Source organism: Panthera tigris, chromosome D1, assembly GCF_018350195.1.
Source record: "Panthera tigris isolate Pti1 chromosome D1, P.tigris_Pti1_mat1.1, whole genome shotgun sequence".
NCBI lineage: Eukaryota > Metazoa > Chordata > Mammalia > Carnivora > Felidae > Panthera > Panthera tigris.
In genome coordinates this window covers 18,209,212-18,229,259 of record NC_056669.1, presented here as the reverse complement: position 1 = coordinate 18,229,259, position 20,048 = coordinate 18,209,212, and the positions used below count along the sequence as shown (strand labels likewise).

At 48.5% G+C, this 20,048-nt stretch overlaps 1 protein-coding gene across 3 annotated transcripts in view; it reads right to left on the bottom strand.

The window, feature by feature from the left end:
• Window positions 1–1,615: 1,615 nt before the first annotated feature.
• The window catches only part of GRIK4 (glutamate ionotropic receptor kainate type subunit 4), a 352,218-nt gene continuing 333,785 nt past the window's right edge, over window positions 1,616–20,048 (bottom strand). For 2 of the 3 annotated variants that reach the window (XM_042957687.1, XM_007072913.2), the window contains 2 exons: window positions 6,763–6,881; window positions 1,988–2,784 (listed from right to left, as the gene is read on the bottom strand). In XM_042957687.1, coding sequence (XP_042813621.1) covers window positions 2,428–2,784; window positions 6,763–6,881 — 476 coding nt within the window. In that variant the 3' untranslated portion in view covers window positions 1,988–2,427. Of the gene's footprint in view, window positions 1,752–1,987; window positions 2,785–6,762; window positions 6,882–20,048 lie in introns of those variants that run through there. The other variant, XM_042957686.1, reaches the window with a different exon arrangement.

Sequence of the window (20,048 nt, the reverse complement as noted above, 5' to 3'; positions counted from 1 at the left end):
CTGTCTAGCGCTGTCGGTCTTATCTTTATTCCACGCAGTGAAAGAAACAGACTTTATAAATGATTCATGGGGACATTTATTTCCCTAATCCATTAAAAAAAGGTTTGCTATTGATCAAGATATCCTGCTCATAAAAATGAGGTTGGTTTTTTTGTTGTTGTTTAAAAAAAAAAAAAATAGCCAACGCTTCCTGCCCCAAATGTGATCTAACAGTAGGGACCACATTGTGAGAAGCAAGCGAGGAAGCTGCGGGTTGGAGCAGTGTGGCACCATTGGGGTCTGCGGTCAGGGGGCCTGCGGTGTCCTCCCCACCAAATCCGTGGGACTTGAGGCAAGGTGGAAAAAAATACTCGTGTCCTCTTGTAGCTTGTCCTTATTTGATGGTCAAAGAGGAAAAGGAAAAAAAAAAATTGAGATTCATGACAGAGAAGGTCAGCCTAGGACAACACTGGCATCCCTTACAGGAATAACCAGGAGACCATTTGCGCCCCCCCCCCTTCCTCCCCCCAAGGTTGGGTGGATGTCAACCTACCCAAATGGTAAAAAAAACAAAAAACAAACAAACAAACAAAAAAACCATGGAATTAAGCTCATCATCTTCCAAAGATGTCTTTATTTTAGTACATTCGGAACAGAAATGTGAGGACAGTTTGATTCAAGGTGGTGGCGGTGATGGGGGGGTGGGGCTGGGAGCGGCTGATTACTTCTCTCTCCCTCTGGATTTTCGAAGTTGACAATCAGAAATTGCATAGAATTTGTTTTCCATCAGAAAGTGAAGACTCTCTGCGTGAAACTCCCAACTGGTGAAGCCAAGCAAAGGTCAAGGTCAAGGTCAAGGTGAAGCAGCGGCTGGGGAGCCTCACCCCGCCCATCAGATGAGCGCTCCCTACGGACCCTGCGAACATCTCACAAGTACAGCAGTAACTAGCAGCCATCTGCTAGCCTGGAAAGCATCAGTAACTCAGATCTTGCAGATGAAAGAGAAGTTAAATGCTTTACTTAAAGTCACGCAAGGGGACTTTTGCCCAAGCTGAGGGTAGGACTCAAGAGTTCCCAGGCCGGTGTATGAGCTGTGACACCCCACCTGTCTCCGAAGAAGCTGGCAAATTCTTGATTACTTAAGGTCTTTCCATTTAATACACACAGCGCGCGCGCACACACACACACACACACACACACACACACTTGCACCCAGGTCTCACATCTAAGAAATCACCCGATCCGTGACAGCCTAGGGGATCTGGCTTCACAGGCAGCTACTGGGTTTGGTTAAAGAGATAGCGTTGACAGAGTGTGCACCATACTGACAGGGCAGCCCCATCCTTCCTTCCCTGTGAACAGCACGCTCCGGGGGGAAGCCAAGGCCAGGGTGTGGGAAAAGTGTATCACCTGCCCCTGCTCCTTAAGCAAGGTCCCAGGGCACCTTGTACATTCTGCTCTCCTCCCCTGTCTCTCTTCTTTAGAGATCACATTGACAAAAGACCAAATCGAACCGGTCATAGTGAAAGTCAGAAAGAGAAAGAGAAAGAGAAGACATATTAACCCCTGAAATCCCAGGCATTTCAAGGTCTCTCTGAGTAAACTATGAGTGGGTTGGATTTTGGCATTTAAAAAATTACTTTAATGGACTTTTGAGACTCTCCACCTCCTTCTTCCCAAGACTCTTCTCCTATACTCCCCATTATCCCCAATCCCCATTCGGAAGAGAGAGGTCAGCACCTGAAATCAGACGCACTTGGCCGCTCGAAATCCTAAAATTTAGGAAAAAGAAACAGGGATTATTTAGAATTCCATTCCCTAACCCAGCCTCCCCCTCCAAAAACAAAAACAAAAAAACAAACAAAAAAAAAAATCCCAAACAAATGAATAGAACGGAGAAGACAACAAAGAAGAAAAGGCGGGGGCGGGGGGGGGGGCGCGGTGCAAGGGAGGGGAAAGAAAAGGAAAATAAGAGAGCATTAACAAAAATATACAAATCCAGAAAAGAAAAACTTCCCTGTTTAGTTTAATTTGTTTGTTTTCCTGTAAGAACTAGACCCAAGGTACAATGGCCCCTTCCTAGGGGAGAATTCCACTGATGGTTCCACCAATTCATTGGACAGGTCTGGGCAAGGCCCCCCACCCCAGACTCTGTAATTTTGGCGGGAGGGAAAGGCCCACTGGGAGAAGGTGGGTCCTTGCGGTCGGGAGGGCGGGCGTCCCCTCGCCAGTCGGGGTGCAACGTCTCTGGGTGGACCCAGCTCCCGGACCAGGGCGCTGGCTCTGGCTGGGGCGTCAGGCTCTCCGAGCTGTGTGTCAAGTTCCTGGATCCAGGCTCCGGAGAGAAGCGTGGACGCTGTACAAGTCCGGGCTCCCTGCGGAGCGCAGCATCTGCCCCCCGGCCCTCCCGCCTCCCCACCTGGCCTCCGCGTCCGGCGGCCCCCGAGGCTACTCGGGCTCGCTGCTGTTGGTGGTCTTTTCCCACTCCAGGCTCTCCTCGCTGCGGGCAGGCGACGGACGCGCCCGCAGGCCCTGGAACCTGCGGCACTCGGGGCAGACGCGGATGTGTGTGCAGCCGCGGGCCACCAGGGCGGCCTCCTGGGCCAGTCTCTGCGCCAGCTGGTCCGGCTCCCCGGCCCCGCACAGCTTGCCGTTGCTGAGCGTGGCGGTGCCCCGCGGCCGGCGCTCCTCGGGGACGGGGGGCCGGGGCGGAGGCACCCCAGCGCGCCGCCGGCGGGGGTGGACACTGTCCTGACACAGGATGATGCTGCGGAGCTCGGTCACCATCTCCTGGCAGACGGACACCTGGAGGGAAGGAGGAGGTCACAGCCTAACCTCTCAGAAAGAGCCCCTGTGGGTCTCTTGAGCGTCCCCTGCGTGTCTCTGCAGGAGGGGGACTGGGGGGCCCGTGTCTCAGAATCACATGATCGTAGGGATGAAGATAACATGAAGGCCTTGCAACCCACCCCCTCCTTCCACCTGCCACTAAACATTCCAACGCCCTCCATACCCTAGAGGTCAACAGCCCTGCCAGCTGGTTGTCCTGTCTTTGTTCGGAGGCCTCCAAAGATAACGTCCTCACCATGTTGGGAGATAGCCCCTGAAATGGTGCTTCCTTCTACTGAGCTCACAATCCCTCTGCGTGAAATTGTCGTCCATCGATCCCAATTAAATTTGTAACTTGAAGCCTAATAAATGAATATCCCCTCTTCTGCAGGTCTGTCAAGTATTTGAAAAAAGCCATGTCTCCAGGAACGCTCTGTTCTCAAGCTAAAGACTCATTCTTTTGATCAACTGGGTATAGCTGGAGACGATAATCACTGTAACAAAAGCAACAACAATCACCACCTCTCCAGGTTCATAGTCTCCTGATAGGAAACCCTTGGTCCATCTATGTTTCGGAACGTTTTAGATTTTAGGGGCTGGGTGGCTCAGTGGGTTAAGCGACTGACGCTTGATTTCGGCTCAGGTCATGATCTGACAATTGGTGGGACTGAGCCCCACGTTGCATTCTACTTGGGATTCTCTCTCTCCTTTCTCTCTGCCCATCCCCCGCTGAAAACAAATAAATAAACATTAAAAAAAAAAAGAGAATGATTTAGATTTTAGAGAGGTAATAAAGCATACATAGAATATATTGCACGTCATACCCCGTGGGGTCTAGGGCAGACTCTATATATTCAAGCACATTAAAAGTTGTTAAGAGTGGGGCGCCTGGGTGGCTCAGTCGGTTGAACGTCTGACTTGGGCTCGGGTCATGATCTCGCTGTTTGTGGGTTCCAGCCCCGGGTCCAGCTCTGTGCTGACAGCTCAGAGCCTGGAGCCTGCTTCGGATTCTGTGTCTCCTCCTCTCTCTGCGCCCACCGCCACCCCCACCCCATGCTCATGCTTTGTCTCTCTCTGTCTCTCAATAATAAACAAACGTCAAGAAAAAAAAATTTTTTTTAAGTTGTTAAGAGAGTAAAGTCTGAGAGTTCTCATCATAAGGAGAAAACTGGTTTTCCTTTTTTCCTTCTTTTCTTCTTATTGTATCTGTGTGAGATGACACATGTTAGCTGAACCCATTGTGGTAATCATTTCACAATAGGTGGAAATCAAATCATTATCCCGTATGCCTGAAACTTACACAATGATGTATGTCAATTATTTGGCAATAAAACTGGAAAAAGCACATTAGTTATTTATGCAGCAAAGCCTATGTACCTTACACCGAGTGAGATAAAGACCATAAATACTAACATTAGCCTCGCACCGGTTCGAATGTTGTCGCCAAATGCGTTTTGCATCAAATTTATGAACAGAACTCGGCACTTTCTAAGCTTTTTAGGCTTCAGAATTGTGGGTGAAGAATCACAAGCCCGTGTTACTGCTGCTACCACTTCTACGTCTACTACTCCCGCTGCTACGTCTATGATACCCATTTCACAGATGTGGAAACAGAGGCTCCGAGAAGTTATTTACCTTGTGAAAAATTACTTGACGCATCGATGGCTGACCCGGATTTTGAACCTAAACCCACCTACTCCAAAGCACATGTATGCTCAGTTTAGTTCTCTACTCTGTGCTGGAAGGGATGCTTTCCTGGACTCTGATGGAAGAAGAAACCCGCTCTTTCATGGTCTTTCTTCCAATCTTCCGGTTCTGTCAACAGGACAGTTGTTCTACCATGGCCAGATAGCTAACGGAGACTTTACTCTTCATTTTGGTTCTCGGAAGTCCTCGCTGAATTTTTTAAGGTACATCCAGACCATGGGTGAACTCTTGGGAGAACCAAATGTGCACAGATCCTCTACTTAAAGCAGCTACAGAGAAGTAGTATCACCTGATGGGATACGGCCAGCATCAAGAATGAGGACCTGGGTTCTGGACCTCCTACTGTTACCAAATATCAGAGGTTCTGGGCAAGCCCCTTAACATCTCTGTGCTTCTAATAATGACTGTAACAGCTAAAACAATACCACCTGCCTACTCTATTTTATGTGGTGAGACACTCATTTGTTGGATGCCAATTAGGTATCAAGCACCGTGCTTTGGGGGGAAATATAGAGACAGAGGACACGGTGCTTTCTTTCAGGCAGTGTTTAGTAGGAAGGCAGATCCAAAAATAATTGCAACACAGTGTAGGAGTGCTCCGTGCACAGGTTATAGTGGTGACGGAAAGGAGGAGAAATGATCAACTCCTCTCATCCAGGGCAGAAGGCACGAGATAAAGCTTCACAGGGAGAAGAACACTTAGGTTGAACTAAGTCTTACCAAGTAAGTAGCACCACCATTTTAGCAGTGGACAAAGAGAGAAAGCCAGGAAAGCTGGAGGGAGAGATAGGAGGGGAACCAACAAAGCTTGGTGCCGGGAAAGGCAAGGGAGGAGAGAGCTCCTGGAAGGAACTGTCCACTTCATCAAGGGGCACACTGAGGTCCAATAAGGCCCAATGGGTTCTCTGGTTTTGCCCACTGGGAGGGGTTAGACCTCTTAGCAATGACCTTTCAGTGCAGGGATGGGGAGGAGCCAGACTGCCTTGCATTAAGGACTGGCTGGGAGGTCCGGAAATGGAGACTGAGATAGTCGGATCACCTTGGTCGGCCAGAGGGAAAAGACAGCGCAAGACCAACAGTCATCCTGTTATTATTTTAAAACAGAGGATAAACTTGCGCATAATTTTAGATTTTGGGGAGTCAGCAGGCAGCAAAAATAAAGGGGAGAACGAGGAGGACCCTAGAATAGCCAAGGAAAGATGGGATCAAGGGGGAGAGAGAGGGATGCCCGGGAGCATCTGCGGTGGGCCGCAGGGGTGGTTTTAGCTGTGGGTAGAGTTTTAAGCGGGAGTTGTAACTTGGGGCTGCCCACTCCTGATTTCCTGGGGAGATGGGAGATAAAATCAACCTCTGTGCACGGAGGGGCCAAGAGATGTGAAGAGTGGGTGACGGTCTGGAAGTATTAGCGGGTATGGGGAAGAGGCTGAGCACAGAAAAGTAAAAGGACGGGCAGGCAGTGCTGTACTGACGGCCCTCCCCCCACCCCCACCCCCACCCCCGCCTGAGGCTGGACTCCACTGATGGACGGGCACACGTACACTCCTGTCCTGCTAGGAGCTGTTTCTCCAGCATCAGTGAAGCCAGGAGGCTCAGGGAGATCCAGGGTTGAGAAACCGAGAGAGAAGCGACTGTACTTTAAAAGCCGAATGATGCGATCAGCACATAAGGATTTGTGCCCCTTCTCTGAGGCAGAAAAGGACACAGTCTTCTTCCTTCTAACCAGACCCTTCAGTCTGTGGGAAATCTACATTAACCCAGTTGCGAAGCCACAGGTTCGGGAATTAAAGTTACTCAAAATCCCCGGGGGAAAAAAGACGTAATTCTTGGGCTCACGTAAATTGGGGTATCTCTAAACACCTTTGCCGGGAAGTGAAAAACATCCTAAAGATCCAAGAACTAACATCAACGGTTTCCACTGGCAGCCTGGTACGTTTGCCTGTTTTTCTCTGCCATACCACATCTTAAATTGTAGTTGTAGAAGGCTTCGTTGCGCATAAAACATTCATCCCATATGTATTTTGGCCGTTTCGGAAAAGAATCTGCAGCTCAGAGGTTAAGTGCGCTTTCTGTGGCTGCATCATTAGTAAGTGATAAAGCATGAACCCAGATCTCTTGCCCTCAGGATTGAGATTCTTTCCCCTGCACTGTCTCGTGGGCGCTCCACCCTTTTATGGGGTCTCAAAAAATGATTTTTGTACATGCCCGAGCCCGTCTGCCAACACTACAGGTCGTACCCCTTTGAAGGTTTACCTCAGTAGCTTCCGAGTGTCGGAGGGTCCATAAAAACTCCAACATAGCCATAAAAATGGCCACGATTAAGCCACAAATAAGAACCACAAAGATTCCACCAATATTCTCCATTCCCAGTCCTGTAAGAAAGTGAGAACAAACGAAAGGTAACGTAAGAGGGCTGGAAGACATTATTATTCCACCAAAGATGCTGAAGGTCATTTACATAGCCAGAACTTGAGTCGTGTAAATACTTTACACACATATTCCTTGATAGAGTTATTCTTTTGAAACAAACAAACAAACAAACAAACAAAGGAGCGGCATTGATGGAGTAAAAGAGGGGAGAAGGGATCTGGTTGCAAAAAGAGGAGACTAGAGAGAAGCCTTCAAAAAGCCATCTGGGGGTGGGAGGGGAAGGTCATTTTAAGAAAAGGGTCATTGAGGGGCACCTAGGTGGTTCAGTCGGTTAAGCGACTGACTTCAGCTCAGGTCATGATCTCATGGTCTTTGAGTTCGAGCCCCGTGTCAGGCTCTGTGCTGACAGCTCTGAGCCTGGAGCCTGCTTCAGATTCTCAGTCTCCCTCTCTCTCTCTGCCCCTCCTCCACCCACACTCTGTCTCCCAAAAATAAACATTTAAAAAAAAAATTAAAAAAAAACATTAAAAAGTTTTTTTTTTTTATGAAAAGAAAACAAAACGGATTAGTGAAAATTTGACTTAGCCTACAGAGACATGATAGTAAAATACCTATAAAGTCTAGACGTTTCATAAAAAATTTAGTGAATCTCTGTAACACTGGGTTTATCGGATATAAAGCAGTTGTTTTAACTGAACTGTCGGTAGAAAAAATTCCGTTTACATTATCTGCGTCAACATGTTAGTTAGACAGTAAAACTTTTTATCCCTCCAGACCAGTGTTTGTCAAACTGGGCTACCCAACAGAACCACCTGGGAAGCTTGTTCAAAATATAGATTTCTAGTCCTTACACCAGACCTATGGAATCCATGTCTCTGAAGATGGGGCCTAGGAATCTGCATTTTAAATGTTTTAAATGTTTTTACTCATTTTTGAGAGAGAGAGCGAGTGAGCGAGCGAGCATGAGTGGGGGAGGGGCAGAGCGAAAGGGAGCTGCAGAATCCAAAGCAGGTTCCAGGCTCTGAGCTGTTAGCACAGAGCCCAACGTGGGGCTTGAACCCACAAACCGCAAGATCATGACCTGAGCGGAAGCCAGACACTCAACCGACTGAGCCACCCAGGAGCCCCGGAATCTGCATTTTAAAATACATTTCACCAGTGACTCTTTTCTAGCCAGGCCTAAAACGAGTGTGCAGATTGGTATTTTCAGAAGCAAGGTACATGACTAAGTTCCTTGAAGTCAGGCAGTTCCCAGTCGCCTCCTCGCTGCCTAGCATGATATACAGCACGTACTCAGTAAATATTTGTAGGTTGTTTCATTTCCACAGTGTCAAACACTGTGTTTAGCTACGTAACTGGATGCTCTGTTTGGTCTCAGAGAAACCCAAACTTTAGGGGCAGTGTCATAAGCACAGGAGACCCTGATTCCCCAGGGGCCACATTCATAAATCAAAAAGCATCTTTTATCCAGGAAAATGCCAGGAGGGTAGCTTACACCCTGGGCTGGTCTAGAACGCTTGCATGTTTGAGTGTTTGTTTAATCGGTGAGGGGATAGGGAGCTATGTCAGTGTCAGGGAAAGCCAGCCTCAGGCAACACTAAGAAATGAGCCTAGTTCAGGAGCAGAAATCCGACACTACTTTCTGCACCTTGGAAAGCTGGAAAAATAGCCCCACCTAGTCATTTCAAGACTCCCTGGCTTTCCTCTCACGAAGCCTCAAGTGTTGCTTTTTTTGTTTTGTTTTTACAACAGCCCGGCTGGGTGCAGTGCCCGCCCACACTGATAATTTGCTACCACGGCTTACACCATGAATGCATCGCAAGGACTCTATACTTTGGTCTGCAGGTCTATGCAGTTGACTTTTGGAAACCAGTGCAGATATGAATCCTCTATTTCGAATAATCAAAAACAGCGGGGTAGTTAAAAACTCAATTATAAGGGAAGGCATAGAGGGTTTGGAGTAGATTTCTACTTTCCAGGAGGAAGATGCTTGGGGTTCCTTTGAACACCAGCCCCAGGTTACTGGGACCATTTGGGCAGAAAGTTGTTGACCATGGGAACAAGAGGATCCAGGTGAACGGGGCAGACACAGGGGGACACTTGAAAAAGAGGGCACAGAGGGGCCTGGCTGGGGCGTTCTGGCACATGCTCCAGCAGCAGGTTAAGGGGTGGCGAGAGCCGGGTGTTCAGATGTGCATCTGAGCCTCATGGATGAACCAGAGCCTCCAGCTGGCCCCTGTGGAGAAGGCCGGATGACGGCCTCAGTGAAGGGGAAGGTGACCACAGTGATCCCAAGGATATCCACCTGTTCAGGTAAACGGAGTCCCCAAGCGACCATTGAGGTATAGAAGACTCTCTGATCACTTTGCGATAGTTCTGCCTGATACAGGAAAAATCCCCAAAGAAAAATAAGGAGCCTTTCTTCCCCTTCCGACTCCGTCTAGTGAACACCCATTCTCTCTCCTTCCTTCCCTGGCCAAGCTTTCTGAAACAGTTGTCTATATCAGAACTGTTTTAAGACATTTTCAAGCCCTTAAAACCGCGTACCTTTGGAGGCCCCGTCTCACATAAAAGCGAGAAGAAGAAAATGCACCCACATCTCCTGTTAAATGCGTTTTAAAAATTTTGCTCGTGACGTGGCTGAGTAGCAGGCAACAGTTAATTTCTAATGGGCTGTGATTTCTCAGCAATCATCGCGCATACCAGGGAATGTTTGCACAACGAGAAAAAAAAAATCTAAGCAAAAAAACTGTCTCTAAATGTAATGAAGTTTTTATGAATATTAAATTTAAAAATTAATGAAGTCGAAACAATGTTACATTTTGGGGATATTTAATTAAACATGTCTTAATTTAATTTTGCCGTTTCTTTTTGCGTGTTAGAGCTAATACATTTTTTCAGACCTCAAACATAATTTTGGATTCTTGAAAAGCTTTTAGGCCCTGGGTATCTGAAGAAGAAAGCGGTTCTGTTCTGAATTCACTTTTTGTTTTTCCTGTTCACTCATCACCCCATGTGATTTTGTCTCGCATCACCAAAACCAACCCCCTACCAAGGTCACCAACGAACAGTGTGTTTCGAACCTACTGGAAGTTTTCCAGTCCTGATCTTAAGTGACCTCTTGGGGCACCTGGGATTGCCAAGCACTCTCCCTTCTTGGCTTTTTATAAAGACATCGCTGTCTTGCAACCTCCTCGGTGCCTCCGCTTGCTCTGAGGCACATTCTCCCATTTTCCTGAATTTGGTCTCTTGTCTCTCCTTCCCGCACTGGCTCGTACCAAGTCCTGGTGATTTTACCTCCTACATGCTTTTCAACTTCTTACCCTGCTAGTACTTCCCTAGCTCAGGCTCCCACTGTTTCTTGCTGGGACTGTTGCATGAGGCCTCCAAAATGATTCCCTGCTTGTAGTCATATAACTCAACTCTACCCTCCACTAAGTTTGCCTGAGTGATCTTTCCAAGATGCTAAAATCCAACCGCAATAACATCTCTAGTAACTGTTCCCAGTTCCCAGAGCACAGCATTCTGTTCCCAGCACCCTACCTTCTGTACCTTTACTCCCACTGGCACCTCTCCCTGGAGCCTACCCGCCCCCCCCAGCCCCCAGACACGCACCAGGCTAACCTTACCCTTTCCTTCAAGACTTAGCTCATCTTACCTGGCTCTGTGAGTTATACCGCTTTGGTGTTTCATTGACAATGCACCGTGAATCATTCTAACGTTGCATAAACTAGTACCCTAGTTTAACCTGATAAATCTGGATTTCCCGCTAGGCTGTGAGTTCCATAAGGGGACGATCCAGGTCTGGATCAACTCTGTAACTCCACCATCACGGGGCCTGGCCCCATAATAAGAGCCCAGTAAATGTCTGCAGACAGAACGAACAGAAAGCAAGAGGATAAAGACATCTCATGTGTGGAATCCTGCGTTATCAAAAGCTTTGGATCCATACTGTGAAGTGTATTCATTCCTAATTCATTTTAGTTTGAAATAATAGTAAAGTGCGACAGCCCTCGTCGCGTGCTCGCAGCCCGATCACAGAGGCGGAAGGCCCAGACTGCACAGAGCGGCTGGCCGAGGTGGGACTGAACACTGACGGTGAACCTACCACGCGGACCAATGGTACCGGGTCCCAGGCAGGTGCAAGGGAACTGGGGAGGGTTATAAACAGAAAGGTGATCTGTGCTGGGAGAAGTCTGATCAGATTAGGGGAAGCCTCTTGGAGGAGCTGAGGTTTTAACAGGATGCGGGTAGAAAGCATGAGTCACCAAAACACCCCACGGTCCTTCTTTCTCAGCTCCTCGTGTCTCAGGGCCAGCGTGTCAATCACGGCTGTTGGCTCAAGAGTGCCGATTCCTGGCTGAGCGGCCTCCCCACCCGGGAGCGAGGCTTGTGTGCCACCGGTGCCTTTAGGAACTTACTGGAAAGTGGAAGCAAGAATAGATTGCTGGCAGAGCCTGAGTTGAGAAACAGATGGAGCGGGAGCAGGCAGCGAGCTCTAGGAGAACACAGTGGTCCCACTTAACACCGTCATCAGTCACTCTGCTAAAGTCAAATGCCTTCCGCAGCACACAGCCTCTACGCTGGCATGGGCACCCTCCAGTCCGACCACAGGCCCTCGTTGTGCTCACAGGCGCCCCGGCCCTTGCGAGGGGACGGCCCGCCAATCACCCCTCCCTTCCCTTCTTCAGACGGCCCACACAGACGCCCCCTAGACAGATGGCTTTCAGACAGAGCCTCTCTTGACACGTAAGTCTCGGAGCCTCAGCTATGCCCCAGCCACGAGACTGCATTCACTGACATAGAATCGAACTCCCCCTGCAAAGTCTTGGTTGATTCAATCCTCACGCCGGCGTCACTCATAGCTTGTCCACAAATACAAATTACAGTTGACAAATGCCAACAGACAGCATTCCGTGTCTCTAGAACCAACAGAGGGAAATGGCAACCTGGAAGGGAGTGCCGGTGATAAGACTGGAATCTCCACCCAACTGCTCTGCCATCAGCTCTGACCCGGAAATAATCACCTCTTGGATTCAGCGGCACATGCGTCTCAGGCCTTAACACCCTCTAATACCTCCAGATGGCACCGGGGAAATTTGCGACGGAGACGCAGGGAAGTTCCTTTTGAACGAGGAAGGGGCAGGGCTAGCCTGGGAGGCAAGAAGGCAGAGGCCACAAGAGCCACGGAGGGAGGTACCAAGAGAGACTAGCATCAGCATCCCAGCAAGGGAGAGTATAATTACTCTTGAACAACAGTCAACATACCTTTCTTGAGAAACCTCCCTGACCTGAGCCCTCCGCTGTGTGCTGAAGTGCTGTGCAAAGTTCCACACTGAAAACGCTTGACGAGACCATGAATTCCTTGACCAATAGGACTTTCCAGCACTTTCTATTTCAGAATCACCTTCACCTACATCCATGCAAATAGCTTCCGTGGTCTCATCTCCACGGACTTATTGATTGTAAATAGCAACTTCGCGAGTCCGTGTGGGAGCTGACCTCTGTGACCTTCCCAGAGAACACAGAACAATTCGTCAGGTTTGCACGACTGAGGACTGTGAGACAGTAGGCATCCCACTTACTCTTACTGTGACATTCATTGACTAGAACTGGCTGAGTCTGGAGACAGTGATGGAAGGAGAGCAGGCGAATGGACACGAGATAGAAGAGGGATGGCAGAGGCATCTGATAAATTTTGCAATTTATCAAAACATAAGCCTGGGGGAGGCACTTTACAATTTATCAAAATATGAGCGCGAGCGCCTCGGTTTTAAAAACATGTGCTATCTCATTCAATTATCATTAAAAACGCTGTGAAGAAGGCTCACTGTCGGCATTTTCCAGTTAAAGAAACAGGAATTCAAGGAACTTAAGCTAAGTTGCCCACGTTTTCAGGGCAGAGGTGTGAAATCTACATAAATCTGACTACCCAGATAGTGTTCTTTATAAAAATAGGGCCGACCTTCATGACTGTTTACTATGAGCAAGGTTACCGGGCTAAACCTTCTAATTTCATCCTAACAGTTGCCCTGTGAAATTGGCACTGTGTTTACGTCCATTTTTCCGACAAGGCAAGTGAGGTACTGGAGTCAGCTAACTTGTCCGTGGTCCTGTGGCCAGTAGGAAGTGTCAGATCCAAACTGAAGCCAGAGCCTGAGTCCTTACCCCCAGCCCCCACTGCCTCTCCCTGGAACGAGCGTTCCTGATGCTACAGGGAGAGGGGATACAGAACTCACCCTGACACTTTGATGACTGAATTCATTCCTGGGACCCCTCCCCCAACCTCGCGTGACCAGAAAGAGGGTCCTATTAGTTCCGCTTATAAAATTCCCTGCTCTCCTTGACAATGTTACATCGAATGTTTGAATCGATGCTTTATCGACTTAACCTTGGCTCAGTATCCAAAGTTGGGCTGCAGCCTTCGGAGTGGCTGACCTCCTCTGATGCAGACACACTGGACCACCGTCTACCTCTGTTCCTGATCGTGCTTTCTGGCACCCCCCCGGGAGTTTCTCCGTCTCTCAGCAATCAATCTGATTGGATGAGGGAGAGGCTTCCTCTGCAAGCATCTCTCTGAGACCCTATCTAAACTCCCATATTCAGATTTCCCGTCTTGGCTCTCTCCAGAGAAACCAGAGAACCGGGATAATCAGGCTGGGCCCCCTGAGAAGAGAGAGAGAGGATAACAGCCCCAGGTTCCATCCCCCATCCACCCCTTACCCTCCTCTTGCTGAGATGTCTCACACTTTCATTCCCACTGTGCCAGACAGCAAACTTCCTGCTCTCTAAGGATTTTGTGAGTCAATACCACTGGCCTCTTTTCCATCCTTGAAAGGGGACCCTGATTTTCACAGCCTGGTGGTGTATTTATGTTCCTTTGAAGCCCGATTGTGAGCCTGTGTTTTTCAAGATAAAGGTATTTAATTTCCTTGGAATTTACCGACTACCTTTTTGTCTGACAATTGTTCTGCAAAGCCTTCAGTAACCCAATCCCCTTGAATTGGGGTGCCGGCATTCTGTGAGTGGCTAACGGGATTTCTTTTTATAGGGGCGGAGTGAGAGAATAAACAAGTGTTGCTGAAAAGAAAAGGCAGAAGAAAATGCAAGAGCTTGGAATGAAGCCTGCTGCTTTTTGTAAATTCCCACGTAGCCTTCCACACGCTCCACCATTTCACTTTTCAGCTGCAGACGAAGGCAGATGGTCACTGAGCCATAGGCAGGGAAAGAAATTGGGGAGATAAAGCGAAGGGGTAATGTTGTGGTTGCCACCAGAGCCAAGGGAGGCCTGGCAAAAAGACTCAGGAGCAGTGGCTCCATCCCAATGTTAGGGTTCTTCTCCGAAATTTGGCAGCGATGTTTGAACTGTAATATTGGATTAGAAGCAGGGTAGCACCAGATCCTTTTCTTTGAAATTGCTCGCATTTTAATAGGATGATGAAGTAAAGACGGATTACATTAGCTACTGCACACTGCCTGCTACCTTCGGCAGATCGTCCTCGACTTACGACGGCGTCACGTCCCCGGTAAAAACCCATTGTAAGTTGAAAGTATCGTTAAGTGGAAAGTGCATTTAATACACCTAACCTACCCAACGGGATGGCTTAGCCTAGCCTACCTGAGACGGGCTCAGGACGTTAGCCTATGGTTGGGCAACATCATCTCACACAAAGCCTGTTCTGTAACAAAGCGCTGACCAAAGCGAAAACTAGAACGACTGAACGGGCACCGGCGGGTGGTCGGTGTATCGACTGCTGACCGGGGTGATCTCGGGGTGACGGGGAGCTGCTGTCCAACGTCACAGGAGAAGAATCACCCTGTATACCGCTAGCCTGGGAAAAGATCCAAATTCAAACTTCCAAGCACGCGGTACATTAAAACGTGTATAGCTTAGGCACCATCGTAAAATCGAAACATTGCCAAACCATTGTTAAGTCAGGGACCGTCTGTACTTGAAAGCAAAGTGCCTACAGCCACTGTCAGCTTCAGAAGTCTCTGCAAAAAGGACCTTCTTCACAGTTCACTTCATTGCCGTCCCTGTCTGCGTGCTCCACGTTCTCCCCCTTCCCTTAGGCACACGTGAGAGCCCACTGACTCACATCACGAAAAGAAAGATCACCTACGAGCTACTCTGGAAAGCAAATTAAAGCGACTGCCCTTTGTTCAGTCTGAGACACAAGGGGAAAAAAAAAAAATGTTCCCGTGGCTCCACTCCGGGCAACCACTTAAAGACTTAAAGGAAGAGATCCTTCGGGTTACACGGGTCCTGTTCTTCTGCCGCAGGAGGGGCTCCGTTGAGCAGTAGCTTATATTCCATAAGTCTGATGGCTAATTTGCCAGAGAGAGGCCAAGCAATGCAATGGTGCCTTCCGTTCCAGGCTGGTGCTTCTTGCTTGGCTTAGAGGAGGTCACACGGACTTTCGCTTGGCTTAGGAAGCCTTTGTCGCCTCACTGAGTAACGTTTGTCTGGGCTTCAGCCATGGCAGAAATGGGGCCGCTGCATTAAACGGGCACTAGCTGCCGTGGCTGGGAAGGGAGCCGAAGCCCCAGCTCTTATGATGATTTGCACCGCGTCTCCCAGACAGCACCCTTTGGACAAGACTGTGTATTAATACAGCTCACATCCTTTTCTTCCAAAGGACGGCGGCACAGAAGCAAGTTAACCCCGGCCAGTTGATAGAACCCTAGCATCTTCTGGGGCATTTGGGACCCGGGCAGGAGGACTTGTGCTATTTATTTTTCCTTTTCATCTGTTCCATTCTCTTCTCTGTGCCAGAGAACATTTGGTCCCCAAGTGCAGCTGGGAGCCTCCTGTCACTATGTCCTACCTTCCCTGGGAGCCCGATCTCCCTGTCTGCCTCCCTTCTCCAACCCTCCTGAACTCTGCTGTCAGATCGGTCCTCCTCAACCTCTGTGGCCCGGGGAAGGATTTCCAAAGCTAGTCCCTCGGCAAAAATTCTAACGTAAGTTTCCTCTAAGTTACCGAATGTCTACCTCAAGCCCCCATTTCCACCTGATTGCCACAAATGTAGATTTCTCAGTCATTTCAGGTTTAAATTTAGCTAAAGGCAGTGTTGTTTCTGTTCCTGCTTCACCCCAGATATATTTCAGGTCCGAGGATAAGAAGGAGGTGATGTGCCATGGGGGTGGGTTAGGTATCTGGTCTTAACGCAGGATTCCACTTAGATTTCTAGTATCTTTGGAGCCTAGGAAAATGCAACCCTGCCACAGGACCCTCCCTGCCCTAGGTCCCCATGTCCCATCCCTCATGTCCCTTCCTCACCGTGGCACGACACATATTTCTGGGGCTTTCCAAACTCCAGAAGTAAGCAAAAGTCTCTTTACCTCTTAGAATCCCCAACTAGTTCCATCTACTACTGTCTTGTGTCCCAGCAGGGCACAAGGCTCCTTCTCAGGGACCCTCCCGATTCTAAAATATCCTTTTCCTGCTCAGAAGCTCCCTGTCCCGGCCAGGGTGTTTTCTGTCTGGTATGCAGACTGGGTGGCCTGGGTTTTCTATTATTTTTCCACTCTCTAACTTCATGCCAAGCTTCCTTTAGTTATTAGCCTTCTGTATGGCAAAATATTCTTCTGGCAAGTCAAAAACCTTGACTTCCAAGAACAGTGTCTCTGCCGAGTTGCAAGAACTGTTGAAACTTAAAGTCAGTAAGTTGATTCTTTCTTCCTCCCGAGGCAATGACTGTCCCCTGAGACCATGTATGCCACCGAGAGCTCAGAATTCCACCCGACAGCACCTGCCTTCATCATGCCACATCTTACCCCAGCACCTCTGAGATCTGTAACTAACACTCTCAAACCCAGTCCAGTGTGCTATCATAAGCAATGCTCAGGATGTTGATGGGGCATCGTCCTGGAACACTAATTTCACTCAGAGTTGAGGTACAAAAAGCATTTTTACATTAAATAAACGTGCCTATGTTTTGCTGTAAGTTGCAGAATTCCTGTATGTTTTTAGGATAAAACACAGGACTCAGGATATTCCAAGCATGGTGAGCCGTTTTAGACTATGGCCCCAGCCCCCCGGAGTATTATGTTCAGTCTCTGCTGCTACCAGTTCCTTCCATGGAAAATCCTGGGACATGCTGGTTTGCAGTCCAAATGCCTTTATCTAGTTTTCAATGCTCTCTTAACTCCAACCCCATCTTACTTATCGAAACCAACTTCTGAGTGTGGTGACTGTGCTCTACAACATTCCGAAAGCAGTGACTCCTGATAGAGGCTGCAAGGTTCAGGCCAAATGTCCCTAAAGCCTTCCCTGACCATTGCTCAGAATTAATCACTTCCTCCCCTGGGCTTCATAAACACTTTTTTTTTTTTTTTTTATAGTTCTCATAAAGCATTCCTACAGTGCAACCATTAGAGTGATCATCTGTGCCTCTCTCTAGGTTTCAAGCCTCTTGAGGACAGGGCCATGTCTTACTCCTTTTCATAATCTCAGAGCCTAGCACAGTGCCTGATGTGCTGTGGTTTACGATGTGTGCTGGATGCAGTGGGGGCTATGTGAACACTTTCTACGCCGACACCTGGGGTGTCAAGGTTCCTGTTTGGGAGCCAACAGACATAGGAAGTGGTACCAGTCTGGAGGTCCATGAGATGATTGCCCACCCATTCATTCATTCATTCATTCACTCATATTCACTCATATTCATTTATTTATATTCATTCATATTTATTCATTCATTCATTGCTCATCCTTTCATCAAACACTGATGTCAGATGATCATGCTGGTCACTGAGATACAAAAATAAATAAGACACAGTCCCTGCCTTTGAGTTTTTCATACTCCATGGGGGACAAATGTCAATGGAAACAAAATAGATGTCACAAGTGTTGATTTTAGAAGAGCTATCTAGCCTCGAGGAGCACAGCCATACTTGTGGCTGTGGACACTGTTCAGACCTCTCACTGTGCCTTAATTGCTCCCTTAGGCCTAGATTCTGGGATAAAATTAGTTCTCATTTCCTTCGTGACAGTCGGTTTTGTGGAGGGTTTAACACGATTTGTGTCACTCACTCTTCACAATAGCCCCGGGAAGTGACATTATTATTATCATCCCTATTTTCTAGAGAAGGAAACTGAGGCTCAAAGATGTTTCATAGTGATTATAATGAGGCCTTTTATGGAGTGGAGTCCATTTGACCCAATGTCCATGATCCTGAACCCTTATGAAAACTGCCTGAGGGAAGAGACCTAGCCTCGTGCAGACAGTAGAACCAACAGGTAAGCAGGAGAGTAAAAGTCTGATGAGCTTTTACTCATCAGAAGGAGGGTTGGGGAAAGTCCACTAGACTTTAGGTAATACCTAGAGAGGGAGAGAGATGATCCAGACTGGGGACTGTGAGTGACAACTCTAAGGCACCCAGATCCTGTGTCATCATTCCTATACTCGCCAATTTTGCTGCCTTCCAACTGTTCCTCTGTAGGATTAGCAGGATGCATAAATAAACACAAACAAAGAAATATGTGCACAAAAGGGAAGGACCGGTGGCTGAGTTCAGGGGTCAGGGATGAAAAGGGAAACTGGAGACATGGGGCCAGCTCAGCAGTGAGCCTCAAGGGGACATGTAGATCAAATGGGGGTCATGTTTAAAAAGGCAGGGGAGCTGGGGAAGACTGCAACTAACTAGTGGGAAGCAGGAGGGGAGGGAGATCTGGAGTTGGAAGAGCCAGTGCAGGCCTGGGTGGCAGGGGAGCGGGGGGTGCGGGGGCATGCAGGATTCTGTGGGGGTCCCTGCACTGCTCTGAGCCCTTGCTCCTGGCCACCTCCCATTGAGTTCTAGCCTCCCTCATCGAGAGTGTCTCTGCGTTAACCCGTAAGTTTGGTTGGCTGCTCAGAGGCAGGAAGGACTGGACCTAGGGGACAGCTCTGGGTCTGAAGGTTGCTCAGGGAAGTCACTGAGGCACCATTTCATTGGTTGCTTTACTAACGTGACCAAGGAGAACACGGCCACTGGTAGCTTTGGACAACTAGCAGCCGGTAGCTTTAATCACACATCTCACAAATATGTATTGGGTACCTACTATGTGCCAGGCTCTGTAGGGGGTGCTAGGGACACAGAAACAAACAAGACTGGGTCCACATCTAAGGTGCCGTCTACCAAGCAGAGGAGATTGAGAGCTGCAATGCAGAGTGTTGAGTTCTCTGTCCAAAGTCACAGAAGCGCCCAAGTCCCTGTGGGAGACCAAAAGCCACGACTGTTTCCCTCCATCTGCTTGGTAAGACAGGGCCCTTCGCTACCACTCTCAAGTTCACTGTTACCACAGAACAACATTGGCGTAAGTTAGCTTATCAAGGATCGCCTCTTATTTTGACTATTCCAAGCCCAGACCGCTTTAGATTATTTTCAGTCTGTGTGTCTTTGGATGGGGAGGGGGTGGTGCAGGAGCATTTTGCTACCCTGTCTTCCCTAAGGACCGACCCGCTGTCCACCTCAGAGCTACTCGTGGGACTCTGGCTCTGTTCCACGTGAAGCACACAGAGCCCTCGCCCACAGCACAAATGTCAGCTGCTGCGTCTCTCCTCAGGGTGCTTATTGCCTGCAATACCCCCTCCGCCCCTCCCTCCCTGGTCAGGTCCTGAGTATCTTCAACACCTACTTCATTCTATCAAATCCACAAAAGTTTCCGGAAACTTCTCTCTGTACCACCCTCATTTCTTTCTTCCTGTTTTTTCTTCTGAACAGAGTTATAGCCTCCTCCCCACTTGATCTTTGGGGAGTGGAGAGCCAAGACATGTGTGGTCTCAGTGGGTTCCTGTGAGGGGAGGGGCAGAGTGTCTAAATTACAAAGGGCCTGCCCCCCCCAGGTCTGTATTCCTGAGCTCCTTCCTTGCAGGAGAGAGATCCACAGACAGACACTTGGAAACACAAAGTCACTCATTCACTGTCTCATCACGGATAATCATTCACGCTGAGCAGAGATGGAAACACATGGTATTATTCATTTTATTCCTGAGCTGCCTTCCTGGGGGGACAGCGTGTAGAGGTAAATTTGTTGTGGATTTTAGCAAGGCTGCAGGAGATTGCGAGGGTGACCACAGGATTTATTGCCCCAACCAGGACATTGTGAGACTTAAAGGGAGTTCTAAAGATAACTAATAGGCATTAAGTGATCTATAACAGATGTAGCATGGGACTATCCTTCGCAA